Below are 24,242 nucleotides of genomic sequence, written 5' to 3' on the forward strand. Positions count from 1 at the left end.
GAGTAATTAGCCTAACCTAATTAAAAATGAACAGTCAAAAGAATATTTGCATAATAAATTTATTTACTAGAGTTTTCAATTTACAATTCTTTTAAAGGTTTTAACAGCGACTTATTTATTGGTTCCATGTCAATAGTAAAGGTTATGAATTAATTATTACTGAAATATGTATGACGTTGCTTTTTACTATCTTAGCCTACTTACAGAGTGGTATGTCAGCATTATGTAGTAAATTTATTCACCGAACAGCGATAGAAGCGTGATGTATATAATATATATGTATTATGCATTTAGTTGATACAAAATTTATTGCCTTACTTTTTTATTATCTTTTCCTAATAATTTTGGCTATTTGTTAATAGTCTTTCAAATATACAAGAATGTTTAAAAGATACATTCCCCGACTTAATGATTTTATTAGGCTAACGCGAAATATCTGGACAGTTAATTTATCAGAAAGTAATGTATGTTTAAAACAAGACAAATATGAAGAAGAAATAAAATTTCCTTATGTTTGGCTTCGTGACAACTGTAGATGCCCGAAGTGTTTTCACGAATTATCACATTCCAGAACGATACTTATACGCCATTTTAATTTTGATGCTGTACCAACAAAAACATATGTAAGTATTGCATTACATTTTATTTTATATTTCTTACAAAAAATATTTATTTATAAAATAAGACAAACTTCATTATTTAAAAAATCTGGTTTTGTTTTATCTTTTTTGTAAATGAATAATAAATCCCCTCCACAGTTTCACGTTTGTCATACTTTTTAATATATCATATTAAAAATAACTTTTAAAAGATTATTGAAAAATTTGTTAAACTTTCTTTTCCGTTGTATTTTTAAACATCGATTTTTTAGGGTAACTTACCTATTAAATGGATGTAATCATTTTTTTTTCAAAATAACTCATTTTTCTAAAAGGAAATTTTTTCTATTGTAGTCATGCCTCTTAAAATTTTAAAAGTTTTGCCTCTTAAAATTTTAAAAGTTTTGTTAAATAATTTTAGGATAAGTAAAACTTTGAAGAAATGTTTTAGGGAAACAATTTAATTGTACTTTTTTAAAAATTATGTTTTTTTTAACAGAAAAAAATTATTTTACTCTTAATAGGAAAAAATTGAATTATCTCATTTATCCTAAAAACAATCTTTGTAAGTAATATTTTTTGGAAAACAATAATATAAGAATTTATTTTTGATATGAAGAGAAAGTAATTATATTCAATTTTCTTAATATCCGGCACCGTTGGTATTATACAATTTATATATAGAGTATCCACTTACCAACAATTATGAGTATTGACTATCCAAGTGCTTTTGGATTATTCATTGATTGGCATAACAGTTTTAAACATCTTACTGACAAGGTGTTTTTCTTTTAACATTGACTTATTTTAACTATTGACAATCAACTGTTATGAACATAATAATTTTAAATGTTATTTTAATTTTAATTCCCATTTATAAAAATTTATATGCACTACTATAAAATTCATAATTAATCAGTAATCCCTGATGATGGAGAAATAATCTGAAAGCACTTGGGTAGTCAATACTCACAATTGTTGTTAAGTAGGTACTATATGTATATACACAGTAATTATATTAGCATGATAAATTTCAGTTTGATGAATAGGAATTAATTTTTACAATTTCAATAAAAGAGATTATAGAAATTTTTATTTGCAGTTTTATTGAAAGTTTATTTGCAGATAAAAGGCAAGTAAGTGCTGCCATAAGGAATTTAACAAAACTCCAAAGAGTTAAAATCAAAAAAAATGCGTTGACATTGTAACATTTTGAAACATATAAGTAGTAAATTTATTACTAATCGAGCTAGTTAATTGTTTTTTAAACATTAATATATGTAATTTTATTGCTCAGTTTTGTGGAATAAACAGTTATATTTTAATTTAAAACTATTTTCTTTTGAAGTGGCTAAATAAAAAAACTTTTTAAATAATATATTGATAACGATTTTGAAACCTATTTTGTTTTCTTTGTGACCATCTTCAACATTGAGTGCTGCTTTCTCATTGCTGGGTATTAAGTAAATATGGATTTAGCATCAAAAGGTTTACTTATGTGTGTGGAATACACATTGCATACAGTTTTAATCCTGGTTAGGCTTGTTATTTTTCATTTGTTACAAGTAATTCATATCATATTCCCACAACTCTTAAGGTTAAGTGATGAATTAATCTCCTAAGAAAAAAGGTAATTAATGATGCTGATGGATTTTTTATTTATATCTATGAGCTAATGTTCACTTATATTGCTGTAGAAGGTTTTCAAGCGTTTATGTAATTTTTGAAGCTATAATTAAATCAAACTCACTTTTAATAACAGTTTGAGCCTGTGATTACCTAATTTAATACCAGCAATAACAGATGATACTAAGTTAGAACAGCACCAGTGAAGATTGTATACTTTTGATCTCAATCTCAATTATTAAAAACTTATTTTTATAAATCATGGTAGAGTCTACCACCTTAAAATTAAATAGTTTTCATTTTAACCATCTTGAACAAACATATTTAAATTTTGTTTTTGAAAACTAATTGATTATTTCGGAGTTAATTTATTACCTATTTGGATTTTTTAGGTAACTGATGAATTGTTAGAGATTGAATGGAATGACAATCATAAAAGTACATTTTCTGTTCCGTGGTTAACAAAAAAACAATTCACTAATGAAGCTCAAAAAAACTGGAAGGAAAATGTGTTTAAAGATAATAAAATAATTTGGACAGCTGAACAATTTCCAAGAATATTAAAAAAATTTACATTCAGCAATATTTTAGAAAGGTAATATAATACTTTAAATACATATATGTTAGTTTTTCTCATGTAAGAGGGTTATTAACATTTATGTGAGCTTAATGAAAGTTGAAGAGGGTGTAATCCAATCCTTAGTTTGTGAATAACTCATTACAGTGGTGAGAAATGGAAGGTTACTGTTGTCAGCTCAAATATATACACACACACATATATCTATATATGTATATATTTTATATATATGTATATATAATATATAATTTTTTTTAATTAAAGATTTACCTTTTTTTATTGCTTACTTTTTTCATTCATTATATTTTTTTCAATTACTTTCACAGAGATTTCTACTTTAACAGAATAGCTTCTTTTAGGTAGATTTCATAAGAAAGCTACCTATTCTAATGGGTACCATGATTTGACTTCTGTAAAATTTACTCGTGTTTCACATCCCCCAGACCCCAAAACCACCATCAGCTCAAAAGTTTATATATTTCACTTTCTTGTGGACATGATAACTGCTGTAATTTTGCGCCAATCACTTTCAAGTTGTTCCCTAAAATAATCTCGACCCAAAATCTCAGTCGTGTTCATTAATGGCCAAAATCGGACCATGGGGGTGGAAATGGGGTGGCTTTTTTGAAAAAAACAAAATTGCTATAACGTTTTTATTAAGTAAAATATTGAACTCATTTAAAGTTCCTACGATTGTTTAGATAAGGGTCTAAGACTTATGTAACTAAAGTTTTTTGATATAACCAACCATTGACAAAGGTGGTAGAAAAAATAAGGCTTTAAAGACACAAAAAATCATATCTACGTTAATAGGCACAGTATGGAATCAGTTTAAAGTGGTCGTTAGTCCTGTAAACATTATCTAAAACTTTTGTCTGAAGCAATTTTTGATATGACCAATCCTTACGGCAAGGGATGACCAATACTAAAAAAAAAAACCAGAAACTGTAACTTTCTTATTATGTAAAATATCAAATTCAATTAAAGTTCTTTCTATTCTTTGGGTAAGGGTCTAAAACTTATCAAAGTAAAGTTTTTTGATATAATCAACCTTTTGCCCAGGGGGTGAAAAAAATGTGGTTTAGAAGACAAAAAAATCATACCTCCCTTAACAGGCACAATATTGAATCACTTTAAAGTTTTAGGTTAATCCTGTAAACATTACCTAAAACTTTTGTCTGAAACAAGTTTTGATATAACCAACTCTTACGGTAAGGGATGACCAAAATATTGCTGGAATTTAAAATGGGGCTTTGTTGTATATAAAAAAAATCGCTATAACTTACTTATTAAGTAAAATATCGAATTCGTTCGAAGTTCCTACTATTTTTTTGGATAAGGGCCTAATACTTATGTAAGTAAAATTTTCTGATATCACCAACCATTGGCTCAGGGGATTGAAAAAATTTGGTGTTGAAGACAAAAAACATCATACCTCCCTTAATAGGCACAGTATTGAATCTGTTTAAAGTGGTCATTATCCTCTAAACATTACCTAAAATCTTTGTCTGAAACAATTTTTGATATGACCAACCCTTACGGCAACGGAAGACCAAAATTTTGCTGGAATTGTAAGAAGATGGACTTGTCGCATGATCAACATGTAAAACTTTTTTCAAATGCAACTATTGTCATATTGAGTAAATTTGAAGTTTTCCTTAACTTTAAGGTGCAAATCTTTTTAATCCTCTATTTAGCACCGGTGAAATCTACCTCCACCTTCCAGTGTGACGAAAGTGATTTTTTTTTAATAAAAAGTGATTAAAACATTAAAATTATGTAGAGAAACATATGTACTACCTATCTTACCTTAGTAGATTTATATAAAATGAACTATGAAATCTACTGAAAGATTATGAAACAATTGTTTTGGTACTGCATTTGGATGCACCATTTTATTTTAACCATATTTTCTTAAATGACTGAAATTGAATGTATTATTTCCCTAATCCGCTCATTAAATTCTAATTTTATTCAGTTCATATTTTTCATTATTCATTGTTATTTTTTATTATGTATTTTTTCTAATTTTATATTTTTAAAATTAAAATACTCACAAATAAAAAATAAAAAAAATTAAGCAGTTATAAAATTTCTTTTAAAACTATTAACAAAATAGTAAATAACAAATCAATTCTTATATTTATAACTAAGTTGTTATTAATAAATAATATGTGGAGAGCAAACCCGTAATAATTCTGTATACTAATGAAGAAAAAAAAAATTAAAAGCTAGTAGTATATTCAGAAACATTTACAAGATATAAATATATAACAATTTAATTATGCTGATCAAATAAGATAAATAAATATACATATTTGTGAGTATAGAATATATGATTGGATTAGGGAATAATATATTTAAATTATTTAAAAATTTATATTTAAAAATGTATCTCATCTCTGCCACTAATATTATCTAAAAATTAATAATTAATAGTACTAGATAGTTATGAAGCAGAATATATGTTGAACTTGAATGTAATACGATTTCAATATTTAAACTAAAGATATTTTACAAAGTGTGTTTTACATTGATTTTGATTTCACTTTCTTTTTGTTTTTCATTTACAAGCAGTTTTAAAAGGGTCACATTACATTATGCTAAGCATTAAATTAATTTCAGTTAAATACATATTATATAAGATGTGCAGCTACGTTAACAGTAATAGTTAAATTAAAACTTTTTCTAGTACTGATTCAGATGTGACCCACTAATATTGTTACATTTTTCTGCAATCAGTATATTTATACACACACACACTTTACTTTATTATATATAAACTTAAACTAAACTAAACTATATACACTTTTATTTTGTTTATCATAATGATTTTCTGTTCAATGAACATCATCACTAGCAGATACAGAAACTCTTGACTAGTACCATTTGTATCTCAGATGCTTTATGTGTTTTGTAGTCATAAGAAAGACAGACAGCTTGTGAAAAGCAACAAACTGATGTATCCTTTCTGTGGGAAATATATATAGTATATATTCTCTCTATCGATTGTGGAAATTACTTAGGTAGGTAAATTGATAATCAGAAATGCAAGGATCTTCATCACTTTTCATAACTGTAATATTAAGTGATGACTACAATAACGCTGTTTTAATTTAACAAAAATGTTTCCTTTATAGAGCTGTATTTATAGAAAAAATAAAAAATAAATAATCACCAACTTGGTAACTTATTATTTTTTATTAATATTTACAGAAAATTATTGAAATATGAATTTGTATCTAGTTTTATCAAAATGAAATTAAATTTTATTACATAGAAGTAACAGAACTCAAATATTTTTAATGATATATATCAATCAAAGAAAACCCTTTTTTTTAACTATTTCAATATTTTTATATTTTATATCAAAAAGTCTGACCACACATTAAATTTCCAGATATTTAAATCTCTTTCTTCGATGCATTAATTTAATTGATAATCTGTATTGTTTTATGTTTTATAAAGAGATTCTGAACTTCTTTCATGGTTGGAAAGTTTAGCAATCTGGGGTGTGGCATTCATAGATAATGCAGGACAAACTGAAGGTAAAAATCAGCTGCTTGCAGAAAGAGTAGCTTTCCTAAAACAAACACAATATGGGTTGGTATAAAATGTAATATTATTATTATTGTTACTCATTAAAGCTTGAAATATTATTAGAAATTTAATATTCTTAAATTTATCTAAATATGTATTTTATTTTTATGATAATTGATTACAAAAATATATATCCTTTCAATATAATTTTCATTTGCCCTTGTAAAAAAAAGGAAATGTGTAACATAGGGTTGCACACTGTTTAATATGAAATAAATTGCAAATGATGGATGAAGTAAAGTACACATCAAAAGCAAACTGGCATAAACAAAGAATGCTTTAATAAAAAAACAATTTTGCAAGTGTGTGATACATAACTTTAGGAATTAGATTCTAAAAAAAAAACAATGTTGCACGAATTGTGGTGCTTTATGGCAAGACAGGAATATGGATGAGAGGAAAAGAAGAAAAGAGAAAGGTCTTTGAAATGTGACATTACAAGTGGCTGTTGAAGAATTAGGGCAGTAAGAAGGTAGATAAAATAGGAAAAGAAGAATTTTTTTAGAGATGAACTAAGTTGGAGGGCTATATGTTAATACTTGCAGGTTTAGTTAGTTTGATAATAGAGGTATAAGTAGGGGGTAAAAATTGTAAAAAAAAATGAAGACAAGAATTTGTAAAACACAATCTAGGGCACAGTTGATTTAAACATCAATAGTAATTATGTGATGAGAGTGGCATCAAACCAGCAAAATTACCAATGACTCCAAAAAATAAATAAATAAAAACAGATGGGTGCAGGATAATGTTTTTTTTCAAAAGGGGGCTAACAGGATAATTATAAAAATAGTATAAATGGAACACTTTCTCTTACATCTTGCTGTAGTAGGTGTAAGAAATCTATTTTGTCTTAAAGTTTCTAGATATCTTTATTATGAAATTGACAGTCTTACAAAATGTAGCCTTCGACATAATCATGTCGAATTATTAGTATATACTAACTATAAGTATGTATGTTGAACTATAAGTATGTATTAATGTATATACCATAAAAAGAATGAAAATATGATCATGCTACTTGAAATTATGTTAGTGACTTTCTATTAGGTTGTCTAAAAAATACTCAGCCTTTGGAGGCCAAAATTGAAAATATTTATTATTACTGGAAAATAACATTATGAGACCACATATGCATTAATTTTTTTATGACCTTCTGCCATTTTTTCGACAATACCTGGTCCTTTCTGTTGACCAGTTCAGACCATTTTTTTTGAATTGCCAGATGCAATCGTGCTAATTGTCGACAGTACAGGTCTGAGTCTGTTGTACAGCTCGGCGGCAGCAGCATGTTATGCATGATGCCCTTCCAATCTCACCAAACTTATAGCATAACGTTTCTGGGTATCAGTGTGGGCTTTGCCACAGATTATAGAGCCTCTCCTCGCTTCAACCATGATCTTTTTCGCACATTTTTGTCGCAGCTTATCCACTTTTCATCACTTGTGATCAGCTGCTTCAGAAATGGCCTGGTTTCATTACATTTCAGTAGATTTGCAGATAGAAATTCAATTAAGTAAATTTTTCGAGTCAGATAATGTGGCACCCAAATATTGAGCTTCTTTTATAGCTAGCTTTCTCCAAATGGTTTAACACTGGTAATGGTTTAACATGGTAATGGATGTTTAAGTCACTGGCAATGTCATGTCTGTTTACATGCCAGGTTTCCTCAATTTTTGTCAGAATATCATTCATCGCTTCTGTGATTGGTTGCCCACTGCGAAGAGCATCTTGGACATCAAAATTTGCCAAACAAAAGCGATTGAACCATAATATTTTCTGTTGATTTTGATAACATATCTCGCCCATAAACAGAAATTTCTTCATGTGCCTGCACAGTATTTGTGTCCTTGCTGAAATAAAATTGTAAAATGCTATGCAGTTTTGCAGAAAGTTCACTCACTTTCACAGCACAATACCTTACATCTGTTTCCAATACTTCATGTGCAATTTCAACATTGAAATTTTTACACTATTAATGAAATTATCACTTATTACCACTGAGATTTGCACATCTATTAGCTTCAACTGCCAGCTGTCAAATGATGTTTCACCTGACTACTGCGACTCATATACCTTGAGATTTGGTCGCTACTGCTAATGGTGCAAAAGGCACACTACTTTTTAGACTACTATTCTAGAAGTCACTGATGTAAATTCTGCTCATAATGAAAATAATTTTTTATCCTAATTTATGGATGAATTTCTGGGAAGCTTATTTATTATGAACTCTTCTAAGTATTTATGAAAAAAATTAAAGACAGTCAAGCACAGAGTTAATAATAAGAAAAATCAGCTCAAAAACACAAAACCAATTAGTGGAAAATTTATAAAGAATGAAATCTAGTATACATGCTTATAAACAGAGTATTTTAAAGTTTCAATTATCTTATTTTGATAGTGTTGTATATGAGAGTGACTTTTTTAGAATTTGTTAGTGATGATAGGTTCATCATTTGCAATCAAATAGGTCTGTTACATCTAGAAAATGTTGCAAGAAGTGGCACCTTAAAAATAAAAAGATGAAGTAAGGGTAATAGGATAAAGTAAGGATTATATTCCTTAGGGATTTTCTAACTGTTTTAATAAGGGTGCCATTAGAAATTGAATTTTAAGTTTCTACTGAAGAAGGTAATACAGAAATAATGGAAATTCCATTAATCTGAGAGCAAATGGTTAACAACTTTTAATAATTTTAGATTTTTTTCATGCTGTTCAAAACCTGGCAAGAAAGAGTAGAAAAACAATAAAGGGTGCAGATAATCTGCATTTTATTCTTTTTTATTACCACCTAATGTTAAGCTAGTAAATTCCAAAAAAAGTGTACAAAATTATTACTTTTGATGAAACTTTTGTTCCTCAGTTGGTAGAAGCAGTACTGGGTTTATTGTGTTTTGTCAGTATTAACTCTTCATCACCAATATATTCTATCCATGTATTATAATTTATATATAATATTTTTTATGATAAGATGCATAAAACTAAGCTAAGTGATGTGTTGCTGTGGCAACTATCAACAGAGTAGTATAACTTTTTTAAATATGGACTTTATTTAGTTATAAAATTTATAAAAGTTACTTTAATGGTCAGGAAAAAATAGTTGTATTTAATAGTTTTGAAACATATTTATTCATTTAAAGCATTAATAAATTCATTGTTTTAATTCTAAGTTGATTTCTGTTACGATATTTTTAAATAAATAGTAATCTAGTTTAAAAAAGACATTCTGAAATATGAAATAAAATTTGTGTTGAAAGTGATATCTATTGAAATTAATTATAACTGAAAATATATTTATTAGAAATATCTCTGAGTACCAGCATGTAAAAGCTGTAAATGTTCGGCCTTAATGATTAGTCTTGTGATGATAGAATCAGAGTGTAATATAATAGGATGTTTTACATGGTAGTATTCAGTTAACACATCATTTGCTGTGTCAGAAGTATGCCAAAAGAACTATTTCACCAATTGTTAATAACTGTTTGATTTGCTTCAAGTTTAATGTAAGAACTCAAACTCAACAACTTGGTCAACTACCACATTTTAAAGTAGTTCCCTCTTGACCATGCTCTGCTTGTGCAGTGGATTATGGTGGTCCAGTTATGTGATATGCCATGGTGGGCAGAGATCTAATTTTTTCACTAAAGCTTATATTGCACTGTTTATATGTCTTGCAACCAAGGCAATACATTTAGAACTAGTTTCTGACTTATCTACACAGTCATTCATTGCAGCCTTAAAAAGATTCATATCTCATAGAGGTAATCCTAAGCAAATCTTTTCTGACAATGGTACTAACTTCTGCTCTGCTAAAAATGTACTTTATAACTTATATCAACTCTTTAACAGACAGTTTCAACTCAAACATTCAATAATTTTCAGCGAAACAAGATTTCAATTGGTCTTTCACACCTTTTGCATCTCCTCATTTTTGTGGTTTGTGGGAAAGTGCAATTAAAAGTGTCAAACATCACATGAGTCGTGTTATCGGTCAAAAAATTCTTAACTTTGAGAAATTATATACAATTTTAATGCAGATTGAATCTTGCCTTAACTCCCGTCTCTTATTCTCTATTTCAACAGACCACAGAGATCCTGAGCCTTTAACTCCCAGACATTTTCTCATTGGGCCTCCACTTACATCCTTGCCTGAGCCCAGTTATCAGAAATTCAAATCAATCGTTCAGGATGCTGGTAACTATCACGAAAAATTATTCAGTCTATTTGGAAGTGTTGGTCTAAACACTATCTGCATTATTTAGAGCATAAAATAAATGGCAGTTTCCGAAACGAAATCTTGCGGTTGGTGATTTGGTTTTGATCATCAACGAACATTCCACTCCACTGCAGTAGAAGTATGGCATTGTCACTCAAGTTTAACCTAGTTCTGATAATCTTGTGAGAGTGGCTGATGTAAATACTGCTAAAGGTTTACTAAAAAGACTTATTATGTATATTACCAATTATAAGTGATAACATATTTCAATAACATATTTCTTAAAGCTCATTATGATATTTATAACAATAATTAATTAGATTTTTTATTTATGGTTCAATATTATCATGTAATTTCATTTGTTTTGTATTTAAATACTGTATTAATGTATATTCTAAGATGCATACTTATGTTGATGAAATTGAAATTCTCATTTTCATATTGCTCCCGTATATCTATACAGTATACAGACTGTTGTATGACATAAACTGTTGTGCAAATACATATACACAACACACAACATAAATAATGCATACAAAATACAATGCAAACATACACTATTGGCTACTTAGGCTGTCAGGCTAAAGGCTAATTTGGTTGCACTAAGGCAACAAGATTGTATACTTATCATTTGCTTGTGGTTAGAGTTCCAAGCTTGATACATCTTGATGCATGAGGCTGCATGAACAACACTGTTAAAGAAATCCTAGAGCTATGTGACTCTAGGTACAATCTGCTACTGGCATGTGATTGCTCTGGCCAATGGATACATCTTAATGCATAAAGTATCACGAACAGTATTACAAGACATCCTAGATTGGTGCAATAATAGGTATATACTGATTAAGATAATCAGATTATTTATAGAGTTATGTAGTTACTTATGATTATTACATAAACTAATCTATTTATGAACATTATGATTTATTCTATTTATTGTATAATTGATTGTAACTTTGATTCATTGTATATTTAAATGAGTGAATGTAATTACAATATATGTTTTGAAATAACTATTTCATTCTAACTGTGATTCATAAATGATCACAATTCATTCTAAACATGAATTTAGACATTTCTATTATGATTTAGCAATATGCATCTTGTAAATTTGTTATCTTGATAAATACAATACTATGATTTTATAAGTTATGTACAATTGCATGATATTTTTACATTACATTTCAAGTGTTAATTGTAACTTGTCCGTTTTTAACATTAGTTACTGTGTAGATTATTGATTTGTTATTTTCATTATCTACAATATTTTATATGTGCAACTATATTGACCCTGCAATTCAAAAATTATTATTTTTACCATTGTTATTACTTAAAAATATTCTCTATTCAAAGAATAACAAACTTTTAACAAACATTAGTTTTGTTATGAAGACAAGAGTACATAACACCAAAAAAGAAGATTACTACCATGTTGACAAGTGTATAACAATTTATTGACTCATCATCAGTAACATCCAGTTTACTAAATAAAACCATTAGTTTTACATGGAAAGATAACCCGTAATGAATGGATCTTATAAAAAAGAAAAAAAATAGTTAATTAAAATAATAGTGGACAAACTTCTATTCAAATAATTTTATGTAATTATTAATATCATTCTTTTGCTATTTTCAGCAATGTATTTAGAGTTGAAGCTAAACCAGAAACAACAAATGTTGCATATTTAAGTGCGCCTCTACAGCTTCATACTGACTTACCATATTACCATTACAAACCTGGGGTAAGTTAATTTTTCATTTATTAATTAAATTTTGAATAGTTTCTAGATATGAGGATAATACTATTATAGTTATAAAAAGGTTAATTTTTTATTAAATTCACAGATACAACTTTTTAAGAATTTAAAATAATTTAGTCATTAAAATATTTCTAAGTAAGCTTAGTAAAAATTAAGAAATGAAAAATTATGGTATACAATGAAATGATAATTCTTATATTTTATAACCAACAACTTTTATTTTATTTTATTTATAACCAACAATTACTTTTTTAATTGATAGATGATTTTCAAATATTATCCTTTTACTAAATTGCATTTTTTTACAAACTTCATGGAAAATCTGAAATGTACTTAATTGAAAATCAGATGGTTAAGTAAGTAAAATACAAGTAGCTGAAATAAAAACATTTAATAAACCAATTGTTTTAGTGTGTTGAAATAAAAAAAAAACCTGATTGTTATTTCAATTCAAGTTGATAAGTTGATAGTAATACATTATTGTAACCATATTATTTGATCACATTAAAATAAAACAATACTAATATTAACAAGTAGATGAAGTATTATGAATATGAAAAATAATTTTAATATAGTAAAACTGATGATTCATTAAAAGCTTTGCAATTGCTGTATTTAACTTAGAAAAACATATGTTGTCACCTTCAGTAACAAAACAAAATTATGTTGTAGCTTAAAAATATTAAAATAATTATGATAATGTAAAAAATAATAATAATAAAAAAAAATTAAATGCAGTAGAAGTACAAATTATGTCTTTAGAATTAAAAAATTCTCCTTGAATTAAAAAAATTGTTGATATAAAATTAAGGTCAAGAAATAATCAGAGAAGAAATATGTAAATACTAACATATATCAACCAACAGTAATAAATAAATGAATAAAATAATAATATATATATATTATTTTATTCTTAACTGCAAGTATTTTCAGGAAAGAAGGATGCTCTGTTTCACTTTAAAAGCAGCAAAGTACAAAAAATCAAACAGCTATGGACAAATAAACACTACAAGTGTTTTTTAGTAGAATACAAATTAATCTTTAGTGATTGCAGTAATACAAAATCATGCTGGATTGAAATTCATCCTCAGTTACAAGGAATGCTTACAGCCACTACACGTAATGAACCAATTGTTACAAATCACTTATGTAAACTGAAAATGGCTACAAAGACATTATCTACAATATGAAAATTTTATAAAAAATAAAAAATTAATATCACAACATTCTTCAACAATATGAAATTTACAAACATACACATCAATTTATGTTGTTATATACATTAATTAAACAATTAATACAATGTAAATCGAACATATTATTTGATTATATTCTTAAGGGGTTTCCTAACCGTTTTAATACGTTGCCAGTAGAATTTAAGTCTTGAAGTTTCTACTGAAAAAGGTTAATACAGAGGTTATGTACAGAGGTTAATTAGCTGTGAAGGCCTTTGAAAGGTTTCCATTTTGGAAATTCCATTAATCTGAGAGCAAATCATAAAATTTTTAATAATTTTAGAGTTTCATCATGTTGTTCACAAACTGACAAGTACTTGGTATTATTATTTTTTAATTATTGAAATCAGTTTTATTATTATTTTTTAAAACTTCACTTTGAATTTTATTTTTATTTAAAATATAGGTAAGTTCACTAATTCTCATAGTGTATGAAAAATATTTCTGCGTTTGTACTGTATACCTTTCTTAGCTTCATTCTTTTGTCACTTGTTGACGCATTTTGGAACCATTCCACTGTTAAAACTTAATTATTATCTTAATAAAAATAATTTATATGAAAAAGGTTGTTCACAATAAATAGAAAATGCAGTAAATACAAAATATATAAACACTTTGGTCATTAACTAAAGTTTTTCAACTAACCAGTAGCCTAAATTTTCTTATTTACTTGAATATCAGAATGACATTTGGATATATACCATTTAGCCATAGCAAACTAACAATAAATATCGAGAAAAAAAATAAAAAGGTATCTTCAAATGATTAACATATAGTATGATATACATTTTTTAAAACAAAAACTTCAAGTTAAACCCATTATCTGGAAGAATTGTTTTGAACAACAAAAGAATTTAAAAAAAAGAAAAACCCCACAGAATCATTGAACTATGTGTTTTTAGTAAAAACCTGAGACTGAAATGTGCATAAAACACTGTAAGGGTCAAATCGCAAACCTTGTGCCTTTTTTAGATGTTAAAAAATTGATAATAGTTGGTATTAAACACTGAACATTGTGTATTTCACTGTACACTTACAGATACGTATAGTATCATTGAAAGAAATGATCAAAAAGTGCACTGTTATGAGCTTGTTAATAATTTCAATACATATTGTCTTAAAATGAAATAAAACCTATATACAAATTAAATTAATGAATAAAAAAGGATTAACTAATTTTTTATCATTAGTTTGTTTAATATAATTTAAAAATCCTTACAAATAAACATAGTTGTAAAATATTCTTAATACTTTTAAAGTGATATATTTTTATGTTATGTATTGCAACATTACTCTTCATCAAAACCTAATATCTGATCCATAGTATGTTAATAGAATAAATAACTTTCGCTAGTTTTTGGTGTTACAAAAGTCTCATAATGAATAAAAAATCTTTCCTGAATTTTTCATATTTTTCTAATTCTTACAAATGTTTCATGTTCTATCATCACATTTCTTCAGATTAATTTTTCTTGAGATTAATGAGAGGCCATATTAATTTTCTTCATACATTTCTTTTAACGCAATCTTTTGATTTGATATAAAAAAAAATTACATTCAGTAGTGAAATTATCATTGAAGAATCCAACAAGTTCTTAAAAATAGTTTTCATTTACTTTCATGAGTGTTAATGTAGAAAGAAGAAAAAATCTGAGAGGTATTATTTAAGTTGTAATTTGATATTAATAAAAAATAAAATTAAAAAGTGGGTAGTGTCTTGGCATTTTGTGCAGAGATCATGGGTTCAAATTGTGGTCAAGCAAGGCATTTTTTCATACGCTACCAATTTCCAGTGGGCGAATGACCGTAGCTGTTGATATTCACTCTTTTATAACAAAAAAAAAAAAACAAAAACTAAAGAGTTCTGTTTGTGGTTTACTGAAAGTATGTTGTGTAATATGATTATAGTCTATGGACGTAAAAAGAAGACTAAAGTGAATGGAAGTTAAGATCTCTGTTTTCTCCATTGGTATAACATCAAGATTATTCATAATCAATATTTCTGAGAGGTGAATTAATTAATTCTTTAAAATTACTAACTGAGCTAGATTTAAACTTAACTAATTTTTAAAATGTTACATCAAATTATTTTCAATCATTTGTACATCATCCAAAGTAAGAATGTTAATGTTTTGTACTGTGATTTCAGCAGAAGTTATTCTAATTCTTCATTGAACCATATATATAATTCTTCTACCATATATAAAGTGACAAAATTAATATGATGAAGTAATCATGTAATGGTGAATGAAATTGATTGATTTCATGAAATTGCTAGTATTTTCAGGAAAAATACTAAATCATAAAGGGAAAAAATACTGGGCTAATCATAAAGGTTTAATAAAATTTATTAAAATCTGCCCGTACATTATGAGGTTTGATATTCTAGTTGTCTACATTCTTGATCTTCATCTAATATACTCTGTCTTCTATCTATAACTAATGTTTTGCTTTATAATTATTTTTTAATTGCAGTTGTGCTTAGTATGTATCAATTAGAATTTTTTTTATTGCCTTTCATACTTACATAATCTTTTCAGTTCTTCTTCATTACTTATTTTGACTTTCCAACTGATCCTTAACATTTTTTCTACAATATATTCAAGATTTTGTAAGCATTTAATTTTTATCTTTTTCAAATTCCATGTTTCTGCATTATATAACATAATACTCCAAATGTGTAAAACATAATGCTAAGATGTGGTCAAGAACTGTATTAAACCTGAATTTTCTCTTAAAGTTAGAATAGCAGTGTTGTATATTTGTTTTATATTGTCCTTTTTTATAAATAACTAGCTCTTTTTTTTTAAATTGATTAAGTTTAAATTAAGTTCAGTTTATCTCACAAAAAATTTTAATTTATATAATATTCATTGCTGATAAATAAGTAGTATTTTAAAAACGGAGTATATGGAAAAGTTTTGTTATTGAACTGTTATCATCAGTTGAGTCTTCAAAGAATTAAAAATAAGTATAATATTTAAATTAAATCACTTGCAAAATAAAGGTAGAAATAATACTTACTCAATTAAATAAGTATGCAGTTTTTAACTACTTAAAAAATTAAATATTTACTTTAAGTATTGTAATGTTATGATGTACATGTTTAAGTATATGTCATTCATTATAATCATACTAACATTATATCTATTGTAATTCACATTCCCTAGCTGTTACAGTTGCTGCATATTTCAGTAACATTTATAAAACTATACACACTAAAAATTTACTTGCCTTTTCGTACATAACCTAAAATCATATTCAGAGATAATTTTTAAGTCCAAGGGTGTTACATACTGTACAATCATAATTTCTAGTGCCAAAATAAAAATATTTGAATTTATAAAAAATGTTAAAATGGTAGATTAGTTAGAAAGTTAATTCTTTTTATAGACTATAATTACAGATTACTGTTCTTTCATTAACATAAAAAAAAAAAACATTATTTACTTATTAAATTAATCTAGCTTTATTTATCAAGGTAAACTTGCTACACTGCATTATACAAGGAGAGGAAGGTGGAGAAAATCACTTGGCAGATTGCTTTGCGGTTGCAAAAGAAATAAAGGAGAAAAATTATGAAATTTATTCAGTATTAAGAGATACAAATGTTATTTGGTCAGATAAATGTTATGAAGATGGACGATACTATCATAGCATACATGATGCACCTGTTATTTGGTATGATATATAAATTATTTCTTTTTTCTAAACATGAATTATTAAAATAAGCACATTTGTATTATACTGATTACATTTAATATAAACTAAGTTTAAACTGTCAGTGATCATGACAACTATAGGTTTTTGTATTAAAAATGCATTATGTAAAGTTTTTTTTTTGTCTTCAGTCATTTGACTGGTTTGATGCAGCTCTCCAAGATTCCCAATCTAGTGCTAGTCGTTTCATTTCAGTATACCCCTTACATCCTACATCCCTAAAAATTTGTTTTACATATTCCAAACGTGGCCTGCCTACACAGTTTTTTCCTTCTACCTGTCCCTACAATATTAAAGCGACTATTCCAGGATGCCTTAATATGTGGCCTATAAGTCTGTCTCTTCATTTAGCTATATTTTTCCAAATGCTTCTTTCTTCATCTATTTGCCGCAACACCTCTTCATTTGTCACTTTATCATTCTCAGTTTGTCACTTTATCACATTCTCCTATAGCACCACATTTCAAAAGCTTCTAATCTTTTCTTCTCAGGTACTCCGATCGTCCAAGTTTCACTTCCTTATGTAAAGTAACATTACTTATGTACAGTAACATTTTATAATTGATGATGAATCAATCAGTCTGATGAGCTCTTTATGTAAACTGGTAAGTTAAATATAAATAACTGGTTAAATATAAATTATGCTAACATTCTCTTCTATGTTGAAGCATCAAATTCGTAAAAAAGCACTTTTTAGTTTATCAATAATCACAAATGGAAGATTTTTCTTTGATGATGCCCCAAAGGTAGATGTCATAGGTTGTTAAGTTTGAACTTCTAGTCTGTCACTAAATTTCGAAGCCCCCTTATCAGTCCACTGCCCTTCGAAATGTTCATTTAAAAAAAAGATCTCTTACTGATTGGACATAAACAGCTGGAGCTCCATATTGTTGTAAATTGGCAGTTAATTACATACTAATAAAATGAAGCTGAGGAAAAAAATTATTTTCAGGCTTATTAAGGTATGAAATTCTGTTAACATTAAAAAAAAGTGTGGTTTTATTAGATTAGTTTCAGATATCATTGCCTACATCATTACATGTTGTGGAGGTTTTGTAGATCTTTTTTCATTATTTTATGAAGATTTGAATGTGGAAAGACTTTTTTCTGGTTTACTTAAGAGATGGTAAATAATATTTCTCAACATTATGAAAGCTATTCAATCGAGTGGAAGGACAATGAACATTTTGAAATTGAGGACTGACTTGGTGGAAAAGGTTCTTTCTCACTTTCAGAATATTACTGCTGATTAAGATTTCTTACCAGAAAGCTGAATGAATCTGTCCTTATGTTTTCATAGTTTTCATTTACATTTGTATGCACATATACCCAGACTGTAGCAATAAATCTTTCCTCAACTGTAAACATGCACCATTCTAACTTATCAATACACAAATCAAAGTTCTCTCTGAACATATGACAGTAACATCAACTTTTAACAAACCTGGCACTTTGCTGAGTAAATGACTAACCTTTACAAACACCTGATGACATGCAATGTTACCTACCTGTTTGTTGTTAATATGAAAAGGTACTTTGTAGTCATTCTGTAGATGTATTTGATAAAATTATATATACTCATAAACTTTTTAAATGCCATTCATGGAATTTACAATCACCTCAAATTAAAAATATCTTATATTTATATATTCACCAGTGTGGCATTAAAAAAAAATTCTGGCTTCCTGGGGTAAAAATATAATTATAATTTTTTGTTTGTTTTATTTTTATAATCTAGTACACGATTTGGTGGATAGTTTAATTAGGAAATGTTAGGTAAAAGAAAGAAAATCTTGTTGGGAATTAAATCTGAGATACAGAAGTAAAGTTCTTGTTAATTGTTACAGAAGCTAGTATGTTGACCACAACAATAACTGGCTGAATTGTACATAGGGTATTGAATATAAATCTTATTATGATTTCATGCTAATGAATAAAAGATTTATTTGATTACTTATGTAAAAAAAAGCTTTATGTAATTTGCCAGCAGAGATATTATAAACAGACAAGTAAATTAAAAATAATATGTATTTGTATGATGTTACACATTATCTCAAAATAAAACATTTTCTTTAGAAAACATTTATTTGAATAATATAAATGCAGCAATATAATTACATGAAATGTAAAAATGAGTATTAACTATTATTAAATTTAAGAAGTAAACCAGAAAGTTAAAGAATATAGAGATGTTTAAAATTGGTGTAACTGGAAAGTGTTAGACAAGAGGAGCTGATGTTTAGTAAGATGTATTGAGATAAACTGGAGAAAGAATGTTTGCAGCAAAATCATAATATAAAATAAGATTTATATTGGTTAATTATAGTAGTGTTGATTAATAGTGTAGCAGACAAAAGTGAACAGAATAAACCTGTCGTAGATATAAAAAATTAGAAACAAACCAGATAATTGATTATGTAAAAGGCTGCAAATAAATTTTGTATAAAATATTACTGTTAGTTTAGAAAAGAGAAAAATCTAATGATGTTAACAGATATCTTTTTTTATCACAAATTTTAATTATGCTATTCTAAAGGTTCTTCAGCTAAAGGTAAACTTTATTCATCTATAAACAAAGTAATATTTTACAAATGATCTATTAAAATTATTTTATTATTTTTTTTATTATAGTGAAAATAAATTTGGTGAAATTGAAAGAATTAATTTCAGTCAACCGCAAAGAGATTCTCAATTCAATGTACCCTTAGAACACGTCAATAAATGGTACAATGCTTTAAGAGCATTTTCAGAACTAATCTATAGTCCAAAGTATTCAGTACGTTTCCAGATGAAACCAGGTAAGAAATTAAGAGTATTAAATAAATAAGTCAAACATCATTTTGAAGAGAGGTTAAAAGAAATAAAATGATCTGCCATTTAGGTTAATTTTAAATAATTAGTTTCAGTTTTGATTCGTGGTATACCATGTTTTAAACAGTTGACTGTTGTATACTTTATTTTAATGTGCTGAATGTTGTAAAATGTTTTGTATCTGTATTTATTCAAGTGAATGCTAGATCAGATAGAGATAAAGTTTCTGCTTTGTCATTTTCAAATTCAAGTGTACTACAGTTGACTTTTAATAACTTCTCAGCTTTTAAAATTATTGTTATAGCTACTAATCAACAAATTATTTCATACGTATACTATATATTTTCTTGAGAATATGAAGATTACTGTTCTTGTGTGTCTGATTTTTAAGAGAACTTTATGTGATGTGATTATTTCAGTTTTAGTTATTATATTTTGAAAAAAAGCACAAACAATATAAAGCAGGTCAAAGTAAGGTATTTAATAAAAATCTTCATCATAAATTGAAAATATGGGTATTATTTAAAATTGTTTCATTTAAAACATAGTATATAATAAGACAAAACTTGCTGGCCTGAATTAGTAAACTATATAAGAAAATAAGCTTGATTGGCTAAATTTTTATATTATTTCTATTAGTATGCATAGAAATGGGCAAGAGATAGTTGTCAACACCATGAAATTTATAATGGAGATATTAATGAGCTAATTATTTTCAGCTATATTCATATTTTGTTATTTTTTATTTAAATCAGGTATGAATTTTTACTTAATTCTCATTTTAATAAATTAACATAGAAAGATGTAAGACATAATTTTCAGAAATAGCATAAAAACTAAATTACCTTTTAATCAGACTTTGTTCTAAAATCTTAACCTATGTACTGTAATTTATACCACTTAAAAATAATAAGGAATAAATTTGGTATAAGTTGTGTATTGTCACCAAGGGAAGTACTGTTGGTGTAAACAAACAATTAGTGATGAGAGATCATTTATTATACAAGATTCTGTCAGTAATGGGACCAAGAATACCACAACTACTAGAGGTGGCATCTATTGGACAACTGCCATGTAACGGTTTATCATATTCTTGTTGATTGTAACAGTATAAAATCATTGCATAATGTTTTAATTTAAATACGCTTTATAAAAAAAAAACATGTTATTGCTTATTCTTAATTTATTTAAGGAAAAAACATTGCTTAATTTACAGAGGTAACTATGTTTTAAACAAAAAGTAAATTTAATAGGAAAAACTTCCTATTAAAGGGACATGCACAATAAAGTTGTGCATGTTAGTCTTCATCAATGTCTACTACTATTACTGTCAATGTGTGGTGGTTTAAACTTAACTAATTAAAAGCAGCTTTTTTGAGTCAGAAGGTTTAATCTATAAGATTAAGTCAGAAAGTGTATTAGATTTTGAATTTTCTGACCATTTGTAACAGAATCATCAATATATGTAATTGGAATTCACACTTTTCTACAATTGCATCCCACCTAGTTTTCAATTAGTACTCATATTGTAATTGAAATAAAAATCTATGAGATGACAACCCCTCAGTTTTGAAAACAGCATCCAGTATATTTTTCACCAAATGTGATGAAGTACTGATTATTCTGTCACTGTTTATAAAAATAAAAATTAGTAAAAAAAAATTGACAATACAGTTGTAGAACTTTCCTGTGTAACAGGAAATTCACATTTACACTTTAATTATTATTCATTTATTTAATTTTACCACTCACCTGTAACATCACAACATAGTAGATGACTACAACAGCTGTATGACAGTGCTACACTTGCGCTGCTTGGGTGACAAGGGGTACAACTGACGCAGTATGCTGACTTAGCCACTAATTTAGAGCATTTTTTGAGGTGGGGATGCAATTATGCAAAAATTGTTTTTGTGCCTAAGAAAATATGACCTTAATTAGACGAAATTTTGGAATACTGAGGGTGACCTTGCTCTACAGGCTCACCCCCTTGACCTTTTAAGTTGAAAATTTAATGGCATCAATGATCCATATGTAGAAGTAATCTGACCAAGTCTGATCAAAATTGGCCCAGTAGTTCTGTAGATTTAAGGTGATTTATAGTGCAACACTGAACACACATATTTACGTACAAACATCCGGAAAATTTCCATCCAGTTTTTTGGGTTCCTTAGGTGTCAAAACATCAAGATCTGGTGAAAACCGTATGTGTCTATATTGGACCAATTACAATACTTTCTCTTCTAGAGCTATATCTTTACTACAGTGCTATCTAGATGGGAAAGTAAAACCATTAAAAGGAAAAATAATACTTTTGTAATTATTAAATTTTGACTTCTTGAAGGTAGTAGCAAATTAAAAATAATTAACTGTCAATGACTTATTAACTTTTAATTTTTCATTGACTTCAGTATATTAAAGTTTAAAAAACAAATGATTTTCAAAGTTTGTAAAATAAATGATAAATATTAGATATGTTTTTTAAATTGGGCTTTGCTTTAAAAATTGTATATTTTATTTCGAATGTTTTAGTTATATTTTTATTTAAAATTAACATTCTTTCTTTTATGCCCACAAAAAATCTATCAGTAAAAATGGTTTGGGAAAAAAGTTAAAGCTTAGTGAGATATATGAATCATGGTGAAAATACAAAAAGGAATTCACAGAAATAACAAGACAACTATTGAATCTTAGCTAAGGCTCTATGAAATTAAATGGTAGATATTAATAAAAATTTAAAAAAAAAACAAAATCTTTGTTGACCAAGTAACGTTTTGGTAGTGGATTTAGTGAAAAATATGAGTTGAAAGCTAGATGCTTATCAGAAAATATCAACCTATATAAATAGTACAGAATCAAAATATTAGTTTTCTTTTCTTCAGTGTTTGTGTTTAGCACATTTTCATTTATTAACATATTTTCCTAATCAGTACAAAATTAGTATGCAAAAATTAAGAAAAATAAAAATAATACAATATGTATAGCTAAAGCATAAAGCAATAGTAATGATCCACTGTTATAATAAACTGATGTGTAATAAACTTTTTTTCACTAGGTGAAATCCTTACATTTGATAATTTAAGATTAGTTCATGGAAGAGCTGAATATAATGGTCATCGTTGTGTTGAAGGAGTATATCTAGATTGGGACCATATTTATTCCAGAATACGTGTTCTACGTGCAAATTATTCCTACCAAAAGAAGAAATAATTAATACCTTCCATTTTACTTGATTTTATTTTAATTATTTAAAATGTTTCTTATCTTAAGCTTTATGTGAAATTAAATAAATTTTAATATTCAGTATTGTATTATTTTTTATTTTATATTATTTTTTTTATTATTTTGTTTTAGAGGAGAAGTAGGGCGAGGTGTACTTATGTATGTGTGACGGAATGTTATAGTTTTAAAAAAAGGGTCAAAGTGTGGCGATGTGCAGGGTCATGGAGGTAGTCTTTTTGCTTAGGGTGTTCGGGCGCCCACATTCAAGAGTGGAGGGGTTGGGACTCCCCGATGATAGCATAAAGAACCCTCAAGGTAGGAGTGGATTGTGAACTGAAGGATGTGTGAAACATACATGTGGAACTGTTGGATTAGGGACAGGATGGGTAGCTCCTTAGCAGACGGGCATAGCAGGTATCCAGAAGAGGAAGGTTAGCAAAGTTGGGGAGACCCGGTGGGAAAGCCCCAGAAAGGTGGACAGAGAATACTGCCATAACACTCCAAGGCGACTGTGTTTTACTTAACGGTGAGGACTGGTTGTCTTGCGGGGTGTTTAAAAAAAAAAAAAAAACAAAAAAAATAATATTCAGTATTGATTTTTTTTATTTTATATTTTAACGTTTTACTTTGGACATGTTGAACTTAGTTTTCTCTCTCTTTTCTTTCCCTCTCAGAATCCTTCATTAAAATTGCTTATGAATATCAGTTAGTGAACATTCTTTGATACTTATAACCTATGACTTCACAGCATTCTATTTCTCTCTCTGAAGTTATTTGATGATCAATAAGGGTGTTTCTTCATTACTTTAGCTGATATATCTTGAATTTATAACAAGTTTTGGTGGTAAGGTAAACTCACATAAAGTTAGCATTAGAAAT

At 27.4% G+C, this 24,242-nt stretch overlaps 2 protein-coding genes across 5 annotated transcripts in view; one reads left to right on the forward strand and one right to left on the reverse strand.

The window, feature by feature from the left end:
* LOC142331010 (cytochrome c oxidase assembly factor 6 homolog) overlaps positions 1-458 on the reverse strand; it is a 30,394-nt gene extending 29,936 nt beyond the window's left edge. The window contains exon 1 of one of the 4 annotated variants that reach the window (XM_075376557.1): positions 319-454. The gene's annotated coding sequence lies outside the window, so the exon portion shown is untranslated. Of the gene's footprint in view, positions 1-204 lie in introns of all 4 variants that reach the window. The other 3 variants (XM_075376549.1, XM_075376552.1, XM_075376548.1) reach the window with 3 other exon arrangements.
* LOC142331009 (gamma-butyrobetaine dioxygenase-like) lies at positions 381-23,445 on the forward strand. The gene is made up of 7 exons (XM_075376547.1): positions 381-623; positions 2,618-2,820; positions 6,271-6,405; positions 12,252-12,357; positions 17,092-17,291; positions 19,962-20,128; positions 23,197-23,445. The coding sequence occupies exons 1-7, from the start codon at positions 381-383 to the stop codon at positions 23,349-23,351; spliced, it is 1,209 nt and encodes a 402-aa protein (XP_075232662.1). The 3' UTR covers positions 23,352-23,445.
* Positions 23,446-24,242: the final 797 nt, after the last annotated feature.

Source organism: Lycorma delicatula, chromosome 10 (genome assembly GCF_047948215.1).
Source record: "Lycorma delicatula isolate Av1 chromosome 10, ASM4794821v1, whole genome shotgun sequence".
Lineage (NCBI taxonomy): Eukaryota > Metazoa > Arthropoda > Insecta > Hemiptera > Fulgoridae > Lycorma > Lycorma delicatula.